The sequence below is a fragment of the Thunnus thynnus genome, chromosome 11, assembly GCF_963924715.1.
Source record: "Thunnus thynnus chromosome 11, fThuThy2.1, whole genome shotgun sequence".
Classification (NCBI taxonomy): Eukaryota; Metazoa; Chordata; class Actinopteri; order Scombriformes; family Scombridae; genus Thunnus; species Thunnus thynnus.
The window spans coordinates 24,357,041-24,369,627 of NC_089527.1; the positions used below are offsets into that span (position 1 = coordinate 24,357,041).

The 12,587-nt window shown below is 39.8% G+C and overlaps 1 protein-coding gene across 2 annotated transcripts; it reads right to left on the reverse strand.

Moving 5' to 3' along the window:
• Positions 1-85: 85 nt before the first annotated feature.
• On the reverse strand, positions 86-4,830 carry klf5b (Kruppel like factor 5b). Of its 2 annotated transcripts, none has more exons than XM_067604043.1 (4): positions 4,500-4,830; positions 2,700-3,630; positions 2,517-2,576; positions 86-2,181 (listed from the first exon to the last, which is right to left on the reverse strand). In XM_067604043.1, exons 1-4 carry the CDS (start codon positions 4,671-4,673, stop codon positions 2,003-2,005), a joined length of 1,344 nt encoding a protein of 447 aa, XP_067460144.1. In that variant the 5' UTR covers positions 4,674-4,830; the 3' UTR covers positions 86-2,002. The 2 variants fall into 2 exon arrangements, with proteins under 2 accessions (XP_067460144.1, XP_067460146.1); XM_067604045.1 differs by lacking the exon at positions 4,500-4,830 and adding an exon at positions 3,900-4,018.
• Positions 4,831-12,587: the final 7,757 nt, after the last annotated feature.

Here is a 12,587-nt window from a genome sequence, read left to right on the forward strand (position 1 = left end):
AATGTGGAGAAAAAAAAACTGCGGAAGTTCTGTATTTACTTCTTGTGACAAAACAATATTTTAAAAAATCAGACATTCAAAAATAAATATTCAACACAAAACCTTTATTTGCACTGTGAGGCTACATCCTCATGTTATGAAGCTATGACACAAAGTATTATAACATTTTCCATGTGTCAACCATGTCAAAACATTTGTGTTTATTGCAATAATTCACTGGCACACACTCCATTGAGCTGCTACCTTGGCTGAAGGAAGTGATGACAGTGTCGACTGTAACAATAGTCTATAGTTTGATCTTTCTTAGGCTCTGCCAAACAATAAAAATAAAGTCTCCTTAAACAGCTGATACAAAATATACATATTTGAAAAAACATATAGAAACTCCAAAAATCAATTTTGCTCAACTAGTCTCAAATTATTAAGAAATTTGGTCATAAATAGAAATTGCTGTATTGTGGAAATAAGGAGGGGCAGCCAAAACTCAGAATCATTTTAGCAGAGTACATGATAAAAGAACATTGTCCCAAGGGGACAGCTTTGATTTCCATTCATCAAAAAAAAAAATAAAAAAAAAAAAAAATTTAAAGGCACTTTCAAAAGGAGTTTGAGTACATGGATTGTAGTCAAAGAAACCGTACGCAGATGTTCTGACTGGCAGGTGCTCAGTCCAATTCTAAAAAAAAATCCAAACTCACAGACACCACTTATGAAGACAAATAATCAGTGATATGATGCTGTTATCCAGTTACGAGCGGAACAAAATATCCAACATGATATGCAACCAAAACAATGTCAAGATGAACAAGTCTCGACTCGTCTATCATAACTTCCAGGAGAGAGAAAATAACTCTGACCTATGGTTGAAATGCTGTGTACTCAAAATTGTTGTAAATTAAGTTTGAGCAGTTATATAAACAGTTCTCTTCTATACCATCTACTATAAAATGACGTATTGCTGTGTGGCTGAAGTTCACATGGGACAAAACAAGCCCGAAAAAAAAATGAGTTAAACCTTTTCAATAATTGAATAAAATCATGCAGTATTCATAGAAGTCCTGAAACTGTTTTAGAGAACAACAAAGCAGTTGCTTCTGCACCGTTTGTATTTATCACTGCACCTGCCAGAGGACATGTAACACTTTCCGTAATGACCATATCTTTGTTAATCTGTAAAAGTTAAGATATAGAACATTCATAATGTTAATATAATTAATATCTTATACCAATTATTTTCCTTTTCTGTCAGTATCATGAGTAAACTTAGATTTTGTTTTGCTTTGATTAAAGTTCTCCTCAGTGGGAAAGTAACCAATAACCCTGGCAGTGTTAAAGTCATACTGTAAGCACCGCATTGACCTTCTTCACAATCTCCTACTTTGTCTTTTGGGACATCCACAACTTGTACAACTTTTGACTAACTGCTTTGTTTCTTTTTATATTACACACACACACACAATATCGATCCTGCTGGCCAAAACAACATATCCTTTGACCTTCCAGTTCATGACAACACTTGATCTACTGCTGCTCTGACTGTTTGTCAGTTTGCTATTTAAGTGAATTAAATGAATGCCCATACGACACAGTATTGATATGATCTGTACAAAGACAACCTTGAAAAGAAAATATGGATATTTCCTGTAAAGTTGTTCATGTACTTAGCAGAAAAACAAAAATCTAATAAAAATACAGATTTAAAAAGATTATTATTTCATGATTACATTTGGCTAATGATTTTTTTTGACTGACACTTTTGCAAATGTCCCCCAGTATTGGGGCATACAGTGGAAATAAAATAAGGCAACAGCAATATTTAATCTTTTTACAATAAAAGAAACAAGTACTTGTGGGCCAGCACTGCTAAGAATATCTCCACTGGGGAGAAAGTGGAATAATCCACAGTTTTTCATATGTTTGTTTGCTGATATGTAAGTACCATTTCATTTTTATTCACAAAAATAAAAAAAAAGATTGACTTGACTTGCAGGAGGGTGTGTTTCTAGCTCTGGTGTCTCTTCATGTGAAGTGCCAGGTGATCTGAGCGGGAGAAGCAGCGGTTACACACTCCGCACTGGAAAGGCTTTGCCCCGGTGTGTTTCCTGAAATGGCGAGTCAGCTCATCAGAACGAGCGAATCGCCACTCACATCCCTCCCAGGAGCACTGATACGGTTTCTCTCCTTCAGCAAGAAAAAAAGCAAAGAAAAAAAAAGCAAAGTGACACAAACACATTATTTAAAAGTACAGAATATTTTCTAAAAACGGACTAATGAATGAGTTTTGATGATGAAAAAGCTGAGACAAGTCTCAACTGTGAGCCATAAATCACAGTGTGTCCTGTCTTTCTCCCTACCCCCCTTTATGAGAGCTGCAGGGTTTATGTGGTTTGACAGCAGTGAGATGTGGGCCAGGTCTGTCAGCAGACAGACTGCATCTGCATGCCAAGTACATTCTTCTGCCTGGCAACATCACACTTTCACCCCAAAATAAGAAAGTGCAACTCAAAACATTTTACCTGTGTGGGTGCGTAGGTGGGCTTTTAGATGAGAAGACTTGGTGTACACTTTCTTGCACCCTAAAAGAAAAGACATTAAGATCAATGATAATAATGTGAATGATACAGGAAGTGTTGAAACAGAAACAGCTTTATGGTGTTGCAGACAACTTTATTGTTGTGCAAACTGGTGAAAAGACTCACCTGGGACATCACAGTGGTGAATCCGTCTTCTCTCCAGATCAGGATTATTCCTTCGGTTGTACTTCAGCGGAGCCGACTGGGCCAACACTGGGGACAGTGGGCCAACACCTGGCGACGTCTGAACTGGTGTCAGGCTTGAAAGCTGGGCTGGTCCAGGACCTGGGCTCTGGACTAATCCCACACTGGAATTCCGGTCCGGGCTTTGGATCGGAGCGACACTAGAGGTCTGTCCTGGATCAATGGGATTATGGGTCTGAAAAGTTAACTTAGATGCAATGCTGGCTTCGTAGGAGGGAGGCGGCGAGAGATTGTGAAGGAGCTCCTTCCCCCTTTCTGGACTTGGGGGCTCAGAGCTTGGCGGAGAAGGTGGCAAGTAGGTCGGTCTTTGCTGATGGCCTAAGTGTCGATTGAATGGAAAACACTCGTTCTGTAGACCGCTTGCAGGTTTAGCGTTATTCTGCACTGGGCCTACATGGACATTCCCAATAGGAAGATTTAGCGGTGCCATGGGGATGGAGTTCAGCTGTGACCCGTGAACGATCTGCTCCAAATCAGAGTTCAAAAGCTGAAACAGGGGAACATCCTGGAAATCTGGCACTTCCTGTTTGACGAAAAAGTTGCCGCTAGCTGTATCTGCTGTACTATAAACCCCTGGGTACTCTGTTAGCGTCGGCGGCACTGCGTTGCCCTGACAGGTGGGGTGCATCAGAGTGTGGGAGGGCTCTGTTTTGATCTGTCTCATAGTCCTACAGAGGCCAGGGTGCAGGTATGTGACGTCAGGAAGGAGCAGACTCATGTTGACGCTGTAAGGAGAGGCAAAGTCTTCGGTGAAAGGCGGCTCTAGCATCAGAGCGCTGTCCCTGCACAACATTTTGGAATTTAACGTCTCCTGCGGATGCTGAGACAAGTAGTTGTCCATCTCTGGTTTACCCTGAAATGCAAAAGAGAAGGAAATTATCAAACTTCATGTTGGTATATAAAGTTTTGTCGGATCATCCAAATGCAGTGGTATTAGAAAAACACAGGTGTCCACTAATTGATTTTAGCTCACAGAGCCTCCTTTAAAACTTGATACTGCAAAAGCAGTAAAATCAGCACTGACTTTAATGCCTCACTGACTCTCTTTGTAAAGAATATTAATTCCAGCCCCCTAAAAAAAGACCAGCTGACAAATGCAAAAGCGTGAACAAACCTACATACCAGCCTCCACTGATGCTGAAGCGTCGTACGACTGACAAAATAACAAAACTAACTGGTGTGAATCAATTTGGGGATGCATTTGGGGCCTGCGCTTGTGTACACACACACGCACACACACACACTGCCACATCAAAGACACCACTAACCAACTCCCTCCACCACCACCACCACCTCCCTCCCCCCCCTTTACAAGCAGCAGACGCCCTTCTGAAAAAGCTCCAGCCTAAGCTGTTTGGAAATACACGGCTGAAATTAGAACATCCAGTTGCTCTGCAGCGCTATGCATCCTCCGCGCAAGTTTCGGGGACGGGTGCAACGTTTCACATCGCAGCCATGCCCGGCGTGCGATTCAGCTCGGTCAGTGAATGTCAGCATCAACACAGACATTCAAAGCTCACAATTTCAGTCACGAGTTGGCTCAGTAGCCGTGAATATTATAACAAATGAACATCATAAGCCTTCCTTCGATATTAGGCCTACATCTTTAATGAAAACAGCCTGTTTTGCTTTGATCAGCAACATCTTCCTACACCATAAGGGCATCAGTAAACACTGTGATGCTCTGACAGACGCGAAAGGAAAAAAAATGTAATCTCCTACCAGATTGTTGTCATGAAAAGAGGAAGTTTCCGGGATGGCATCCCTCGTGTTACAGAGCACTTGTCCATGATCTACACCTCTCAGACCGTCGGCTGTCAGTGGTGCGGTTTTATGGAGAAACTGCGCGTCCTGCCCCGGGGCAACCCAAACATTATTCCTCACGGCAGCGGCCATAAAAGCGGAGCTACGGTCCTAATCTCTTAAAAAAAATAAATGAAGCATAGGTATTGTTTTGTTTCGAAACAATCTGTACGAGCAAAGCGGCAGCTGTCAAACGTTCATTCTCTCAATTTTGCGCTGGCTTGTCAAATTACGCAACTGCGTGATATCAGCGCGTCTGCAGGGCGGGGCTGAACATGTACAAAATAAACAGGACAAGCAGGCGATCGGGATACACCTAGTGTAATGAATACTGTGGTTGTGTGATGAGGAGAAATGGCTGAAGGTAGAGGGGATAAAAGAGCAATTGAGGAAGATGAAGGTGTTTGTGTCCGTAAAAGAGCAGTTTATAGTTTATTCACAGACTCAGAAAAAAAAGTGAGTCACTGGTGTAATCAGTGCACTATTGCAGGGTCATGTTGAACATGCTGTGTGCCTTCTTAAACTTTCACATGACTTGTGATCTGTTTAAACTGGTCATGTCTAAACCTAAAAGAAAAATAAATACATATTGGAGTTAAGGCAAATTTTGACCAAAGGACCTATTTGGAAAAATGTATTGAACTGATTATTTCTCTGTTTCTCACTTTGCACCACATTGAATCAAGTTAGTACAATTTCTCTTTCATTAATGATGCAGTTTCTGATTTTTTTTAGAGCCTCTAGCACGCTCTGGTCCTGGTCTGGCATGTTAAAAACGCCACTGCAGTGCAGCTGTCTGTCAGGACTGCATACTTGATGCCAACATTCCTGAGCCAGCAGTGAAGCCTGCACACATATACTGGCAGTGGATGTTTCCATCAAAATAGCTCAGCATTTCATTTAAACACATTGTGTGTCATACTGTCATTCAGCAATGATGATCTGTACTCAACTTCTCTGCAGTTGTCTTTGGTTTGTCCTACAGTAAATTCATCTTTAACCAAACCTGGATTTGTTTTCACTCCCTGCTCACATTTTTGTTGTGACCTTGTAGGAACTTTGACATATGATGTTTTTATCTGCCTTTATTTGTTCTTTAGATCCTTGGGTATACTCTAGATATTTGGCTCAGCAATGAAAAAGAATGGGTAATCCAATCTCCAGCCCTCTTGAGATCACACTGACAGCAGCATTATAGCTCAGCTTAACAAAACAGAATTGACTTGTCAGGGTTTTGTTTCTTTCCCACACAGGTGTATGAAGTATTACCCCATGTCAACAGTATAGTGCCAGTGCAACAGGCTGGAACTGGAAGCATGGCATGGATGTGGTAATTATTGCCCTATTATTCAAATATTGTAACCGCACCTACTTTAGGCTTGACTGGACACGATTTAAGCATGAGTATCTCTGAGCTTAGATAGAGTCATATGTGAAACTTAAAAACTATAAAGAAAACTGGGGATACAGTGTATAAAATGTGACCGTTCTTACACAAAAATATCACATCCACTCTGCACTCGTTGTCAGGGTTTATGAGTGTGACTAGGGCCTTTTTTTTGTCCGGGTCTCTCAGCTGTGAAACTCCCCTGACTGAGGGTCTCGTGGAAAATCTTTATAAATCCTTCCTCAAAACTAAATTTGATCCTAAATTACTAGATGTTGTATTTGTTTAAATTATCATGTCATATTTTAACCTCAGTGTTTTATCCTTGTTTAACTGGAAACCAATCTGTAACTTTTTTTGCTTTATAATTTAGAAAATATAATTATTATTGTTACTAGATTTTTTTATTCTACTTTTTAATTTAGATTTTGTGATTATATTATTATTAATGATGCCAGAAAATTTGGATTCCTCAAATTACTATCAGAATAAGTGTTCACCAAGAAAACCTTCATACATCCAATTTTATGGATGCAGTAAAAAAAAAAAAAAAAAAAAAAATCTGGAATATATTTAAATGGCTGCTGATCATCCAATTAGGAGCTGACTGATTGCCTGTCATGTGCTGACCTTTCAAACTGCAATTTAAATCCATGGATGTCTCAGCTCCAAGAGGAGCAACTGTCATTCTTGGCTGTGGCTCTTCCTGTACAGCGAATGTGAGCCGAGCCCTCCTCCATATCCCCCGTATTAAAACCTCACAATATGCCCAACAACTGCACAGCGGAGGAGAGAGAATGCACGGTATGTGCTTACAGCATCACAACTCCTCTCTCCTCTCACATGGACTAATATGGCCAAGCCGAGAGGGGATAGGACAATAAACACATGCAGCACATTGCTACTGTAAGCACTGTGTGATTTTTAGGGTAAAGTAACTTTCAATTAGCAGATTAAATTATTTGGTGTTTTGTGTATGAAATTGATATGACTAATAGTGTGCATTCGTGTTCAGCTATCTCATCTTTGTTTGTGTGTGAATAATTTTAAATGCTTTGGATATCTGTAACTGTAACACAAGAAATACAAACAAATCTTAATTACAGTTTGCTCTATATTTAGTATTTCTTCAAGCAGGTGCTTGGCACTCCCACCAGAGGGCAATGGTCAGCTGCAGTTGAACTTCATTTGTGCATTTAAGAACTGTAGCTTTGTACTGCTGAACCATCAAAGTCAGTCAATGCATTCCAGTCTTATATTATGTATAATTACCTTCTATAGCCGGTGAGTGGAAACAGCAACTGGATGCTATTTTATGCAATTAATACACTCTTTTTAAAATCATATTATGAGTTTTCGATAAAAGAATGTCTGAATGTGATTTTGTTAACACACAAATTAATTTTAAATCACAAATTATTTTTTATTAAAATAATCTTGATGTATTTTTTGATACAAGTATAATTTTTTTGAAAAGCCTGCTTAATACATTTTTTTTTTTACTTTATATATTCTCTTTATAACCTAGAGTAGGCACTCTGAATTATAATGTATTTGATGTCAGCTTTACAAAGCCTGCCCTTGAAAACATACAATCAATAATTTCTTCTTTGGCTTTATTATTTCGTCTCAAGTTTGGCTGTGTTACAAGCTTGGCTTGTTGACTCTGTTCAGCATTTATCTGATCTGACACCATTTCATTAGGCATTAGTAATCATTTCCATAGCACACAACATTAGAGTACTCCTGTTTGTAAAACAGCAGATGAGGCTAATGCCGTCCTCTGGGGAGAAATTCAATATAATTCGTTAATTAAATGGAATAATTTAATTACAGTAACTTAGAAAGCATTCATCAATATAATTGTTTCTGGAGCCACCATTATAATTGAGGTTTAAGTGAAAACAAGTCCGTTTCTAATGTTGGTAATGTGCTGACATAGTTCTCCCACCCTCCATTTGTTCCTCTCTCTGATCTTCCACCATGCCGTTTCTCCACAGTGTTTTCGTTTGATAGCCAGCCATACCACATCAGCAAGACCAAAACATTTATTACAGCCATTTAATTTAACCTCTCTACAGGCACGGACAAGAAGACAAGAGATGATAGCACAGCCGCTCTGAAAGACTCTCGCTGTTCAGCTTCTAATCTGATCCTCTCTGTTGCCCTTTCATAAAGACACCAGAGTATTACCCTGACTCCAAACATACCTCTGCCATTTAAACTGTCTTGGATTTCACCACAAAGACGACCAAATAGAGTCCAATTCATTCTTCAGGGCCCAAATAATAAAACATAATTTTAGTCTAATCTGCCTAAAGAATGTCCTCTGTTTGAAGTTGACAGTGCTCTATCTTCTGGGAGGAATAATTGCCTTTTGAGTACAGCAGGAGAGGCCACTGAGGTAAGCCTGTCGAGGGTCTGCACCTTACAGGTGTGCCCTTGGACAGACAACCTCCTCGTTGTTCTAGAGAGAGAGAGGGAGACGGGGGGGAAAGCCAGACTGAAAGAATTCATCTGCCAGTTGAAACTTTACAAGGCACCGGCATAGCAGCACCACTCGACATTCTCAAATCACTGTGTGGCCAAATTGAATCGAACAAAGAGACACTGACCTCCAGTAATTCCTCCTGTCTGATACAGCTGACAAATTCTTGTCATTAAAGTTTTATCATTTTGTTGGACAGGTTTGTGAAATTGACCCGCTTGTAATCTGTTTGATTTGGACAACTGCATTCGTGACAAAGTTACTGACAGTTATTGTCTAGAAATGTAAATGACACTCCTCATATAGTGCAGGCTTTGTGTGCTTTCAGAAGCACATTTCAATACATCAGCTCAGTTTGCCTACACAACCACTGAGACATTGTGTGGCTATTGATTATGAAGTTAAATATTAATTTCCCAATCACTCAGGAAGTATTTAGTGTAGTTATTTATCAGCTACGTATATGAGATAGTTATTTTGTAGCCTTCATTCAAGGAACTGAATCTCTGCTTCGTTTGTCTAACTTCTCCCGTATTTTAATGGGGCCTATTAATTGAGCAGAGAAATCTGTCCCTTTCTGAACATGGCATTGAAAGCTGCTGAACAGCTGTCCTAGCTCTGGAGAATCATATGGAAGAATGCATTATTGGCCTTGTTTGAATATTCCCTTAGATTTGGAATAATCAGGCAGCTATTCAGCAGTGAGATGGCCACGCACAGATGCCAAAGCACAGCTGAGGCGAGCACAACGGTTGAAACACACACACAAAACCAGCGGCATGAAAAATGTGAATAATGCAGGTGCGCTTTATTTCTTTACAGTGCGCTTATCATACATAACAGTGAAGACACTTTCTTTCAGTCCTTTTATCTCCCTTTTTTCTTTCTTCTTGCCTTGTTCAAGGTGATCCTTGCTTTGCATATGGCTGATTAATCTTATTGCACAGTAGCTAACATTGATCACAGAAATGATTAGAAATGCATTAGTCAGCAGACTGTTTGGAGTGGTTGGGTTTAAGTGCTAGTGCCAAGCCATTTTCCATAGGTGTCCATGTTTTTAATTTTGTTATATAGAATTTTGCAAATGGATGCATGCAGGCCGCCCAAATACAGCATCAAAGCTTTAATGCTTACAGACATAATTTAATCTCCTAGATGGCAGGCCTGATGGACTGTGTAGAGAAGGCATTCCTGCTAAATTCATTATGCTAAAAGTTGCTAGATCTCACTAGCTGATGAGAGAGAGACTGAGTAGCATAACCTGTTTGTATTTTGTGCTGTATAAGAAATCCTGGCTCTGCTGCAACACTGATGAAAGCAGATTGTTCACTTTCAGTATTTGCACCTTTCTTTTTTTAACCAGAGAGCTTTCTCAAAGTGAAAATGAAATGAAAATGAATGACTCCAGTACAGTATAACCTTTGTCTTCACACAAATAAACTATAGTAATCCAGTGCTCAGTCACATACAGTTAACCACATATAACACAGTGCAACTCAAGCGTTAATGTGTTTAAAAAGTGACACTGCCACCTAGTGAATCAACTTAAGATGATCTGTGGGTTTACACTTGAAAGTACCATTAAGAAGTACAAGCAACTAAGATATCCATTTGCTTTAGAAACAGAAAAGTTAACTGCTCTGCCTTCATCCCAACACTCTTTTTGAAGCTATTCTTCATTTTTTCCTGACCTCACTGACTGCAGTCCCTCCTCCTCCTCCTCACTCATGGCTCTGATGCCTCCTTTAATCATTAACAAAGTCTTTCTTTATTCACAAAATGTATTTTCTTCTTCAGATTTCAGAGGTAATGTGAGTTCATGTTCACTCTAAATGCCTTTTAGCTTTTATATTTACTTTACTTTGGGACATAAGAGCACCTTTACCAAAGCTACACTAGTTAATGTTCATTACAATAAATTGCTTTGCAGAGATCATAAGCATAGGGGAATGTAAGCAGGAAAATAATTAATTATAACATTATTTCACAGTTATACAACAAGAAACTGTCAATTTAAAGCATAATGAAATGACAGACATAGTATGTCATTTTAAAAGTGACATAATTAAGATTTTAAAACTAAATCAATCACAGTGCATAAATCGGTTGATATGTACAATTTTCCAAACAATGAAATGCGCTTAATTACTTAAAGGGACACCTTTACAATTAAAAAGCATGGCATCTCTTCAACAGCAGAGGTGCAACTCATAAGGGTCCCACCAAGACAACTCTTGCCACATGTTCAACACTCCCCATTAAAAACCTGGGGAAATTAATGAGCTTCCATTGGCACCCTCACAACAAAGCAGCCTTAATGTTCTGAGGGAAACTTTACTCTTCAGTAGTTCCCAATCAACCGGTAGCAGCAGATTTTGTTTTATTTCCCTTGTAACCTACAACAGGAGCTAAAATTGCAACTCACTGCAACTTTATATAAATGTTATCCTTAATTGAAATTGTTCATAGCTGATTCTCAATCAAATATATGCCAATAATTAACCATGTCGGGTTGTCAAAATCTAACTATGTAGAAATATACTGTATATCTTTAAATAAACAGCTGAGTAGTGTGCTTTCAAAAATCTATAAACCTGTAAAATATTGCCAAACAACATTCATTTATAATTTATTCACAGCTCAGAAGTGTTCAAAATCACAACTGGTGTACATGGAGAACAAAACCCTCTCATGTTGCAAGCATTGATTTGTACTTTCTACCTGCTTGTACACAATTAAGAACACTTAGGAATCAAAGAGCGCAGAGGTTTGCAGAAAGGTATTAATTAGAACTTTATTTATGCAGATGCTTTGTGAATTTGCATAAAAAGCAATTCCACAGATGGGTTTATGGCAGTAATGACTGTTCCAGTCTGCAATAAAACATCTGCTTAATCACAACAGAGACAGTCAATGGCTGCTGTGAAAACAGGCTGTCCAAGTACGTCTCAAAGAAAGTACTGAGGTGAAGAGCCGGCGTGGACAGGTTAGGGAAAAAAAACGGTCAAGAGATTTAGGGAAAAACCTGTTCAAAAGCAGCGTTAGTTAAAAGAGACACACTTTTCCCAAACATTTACTGGTGGTACTTTGAGTGCTCTGATGTTGAAAAAATAGCTTTATCTTGCTGGCAGAACAATCCACTTACTGTGTCTAAGAGAAGAGAGAATTTTGTTCCAAGTCAAGCCAAGTCTTTGTCTATGTGTGCCAACTATTTTGAAAATATTCCACTTTGTATCTTTTTAATCCATGAGAGCCACACACAAATACACAATATACACGCTTGTGCACATGCATGCACGCGCGCACGCTCGCACACACACACACACACACACACACACACACACACACACACACACACATACAGCAGTGTGGCTGCAAGGTCACTCCAAGTATTGATAAATCACCCAGCTGTGATTCCCTCCTGACAGCTCAAACTAACATCAAGCTGGATGGGGGAGAACAAAAGACCATCAAGCGGCCCTTTTCCTGACACTTTTATTCAATCACGGCCAGATTGCTTACGACAGCACCAGCAGCTGTTTCGTCTTCATCTTTCCCCATTTGATAAAGCGTGTCAAGTCATATTTCTGTAAGTACTTCACCTCACCCCATACTGTGCAGATCTGCAGCGATTCGGCATATGCACATTCCACATGAGGGGATCGTCAAATGGGTCAGGGAGTAATGACACCCCTCTGAAGGTCGCAGCACACTGGTGTGGGAGGTGGGAGCAGGTAGGTGGGTGGGTGGGTTGGGTGGGTGGTGGTGGGGGGGTGACGACAAAGCAACAAGCTGAAGGTCAAAGATAAGAACAGCCGCAGAGATATCTAAGATAGCCACCAGAAATTAAACAATGAGGGAAAGGCAGTGGGGCTTTGATTGTGTGATTGTGTTGTTTAAGAGAGAAGGAGGGTGTTGGTGCTTGGGATTGTTATTTTGGGATCACCATCCCATTCAGAGCTCTTCTGTTGACCTTGTTCCTCACGGGATGGAGGTCGGTGATAGGACAGAGAAATATTGCAGATGTCTATTGTTTGTTTGTGATCAGACATCAGACGGAGCAGAAATGAGATTTCCATTTCGCAACTGCCTTTAATGTTTACATTTAGATTGCCTTTACGAGCCCTGTTTT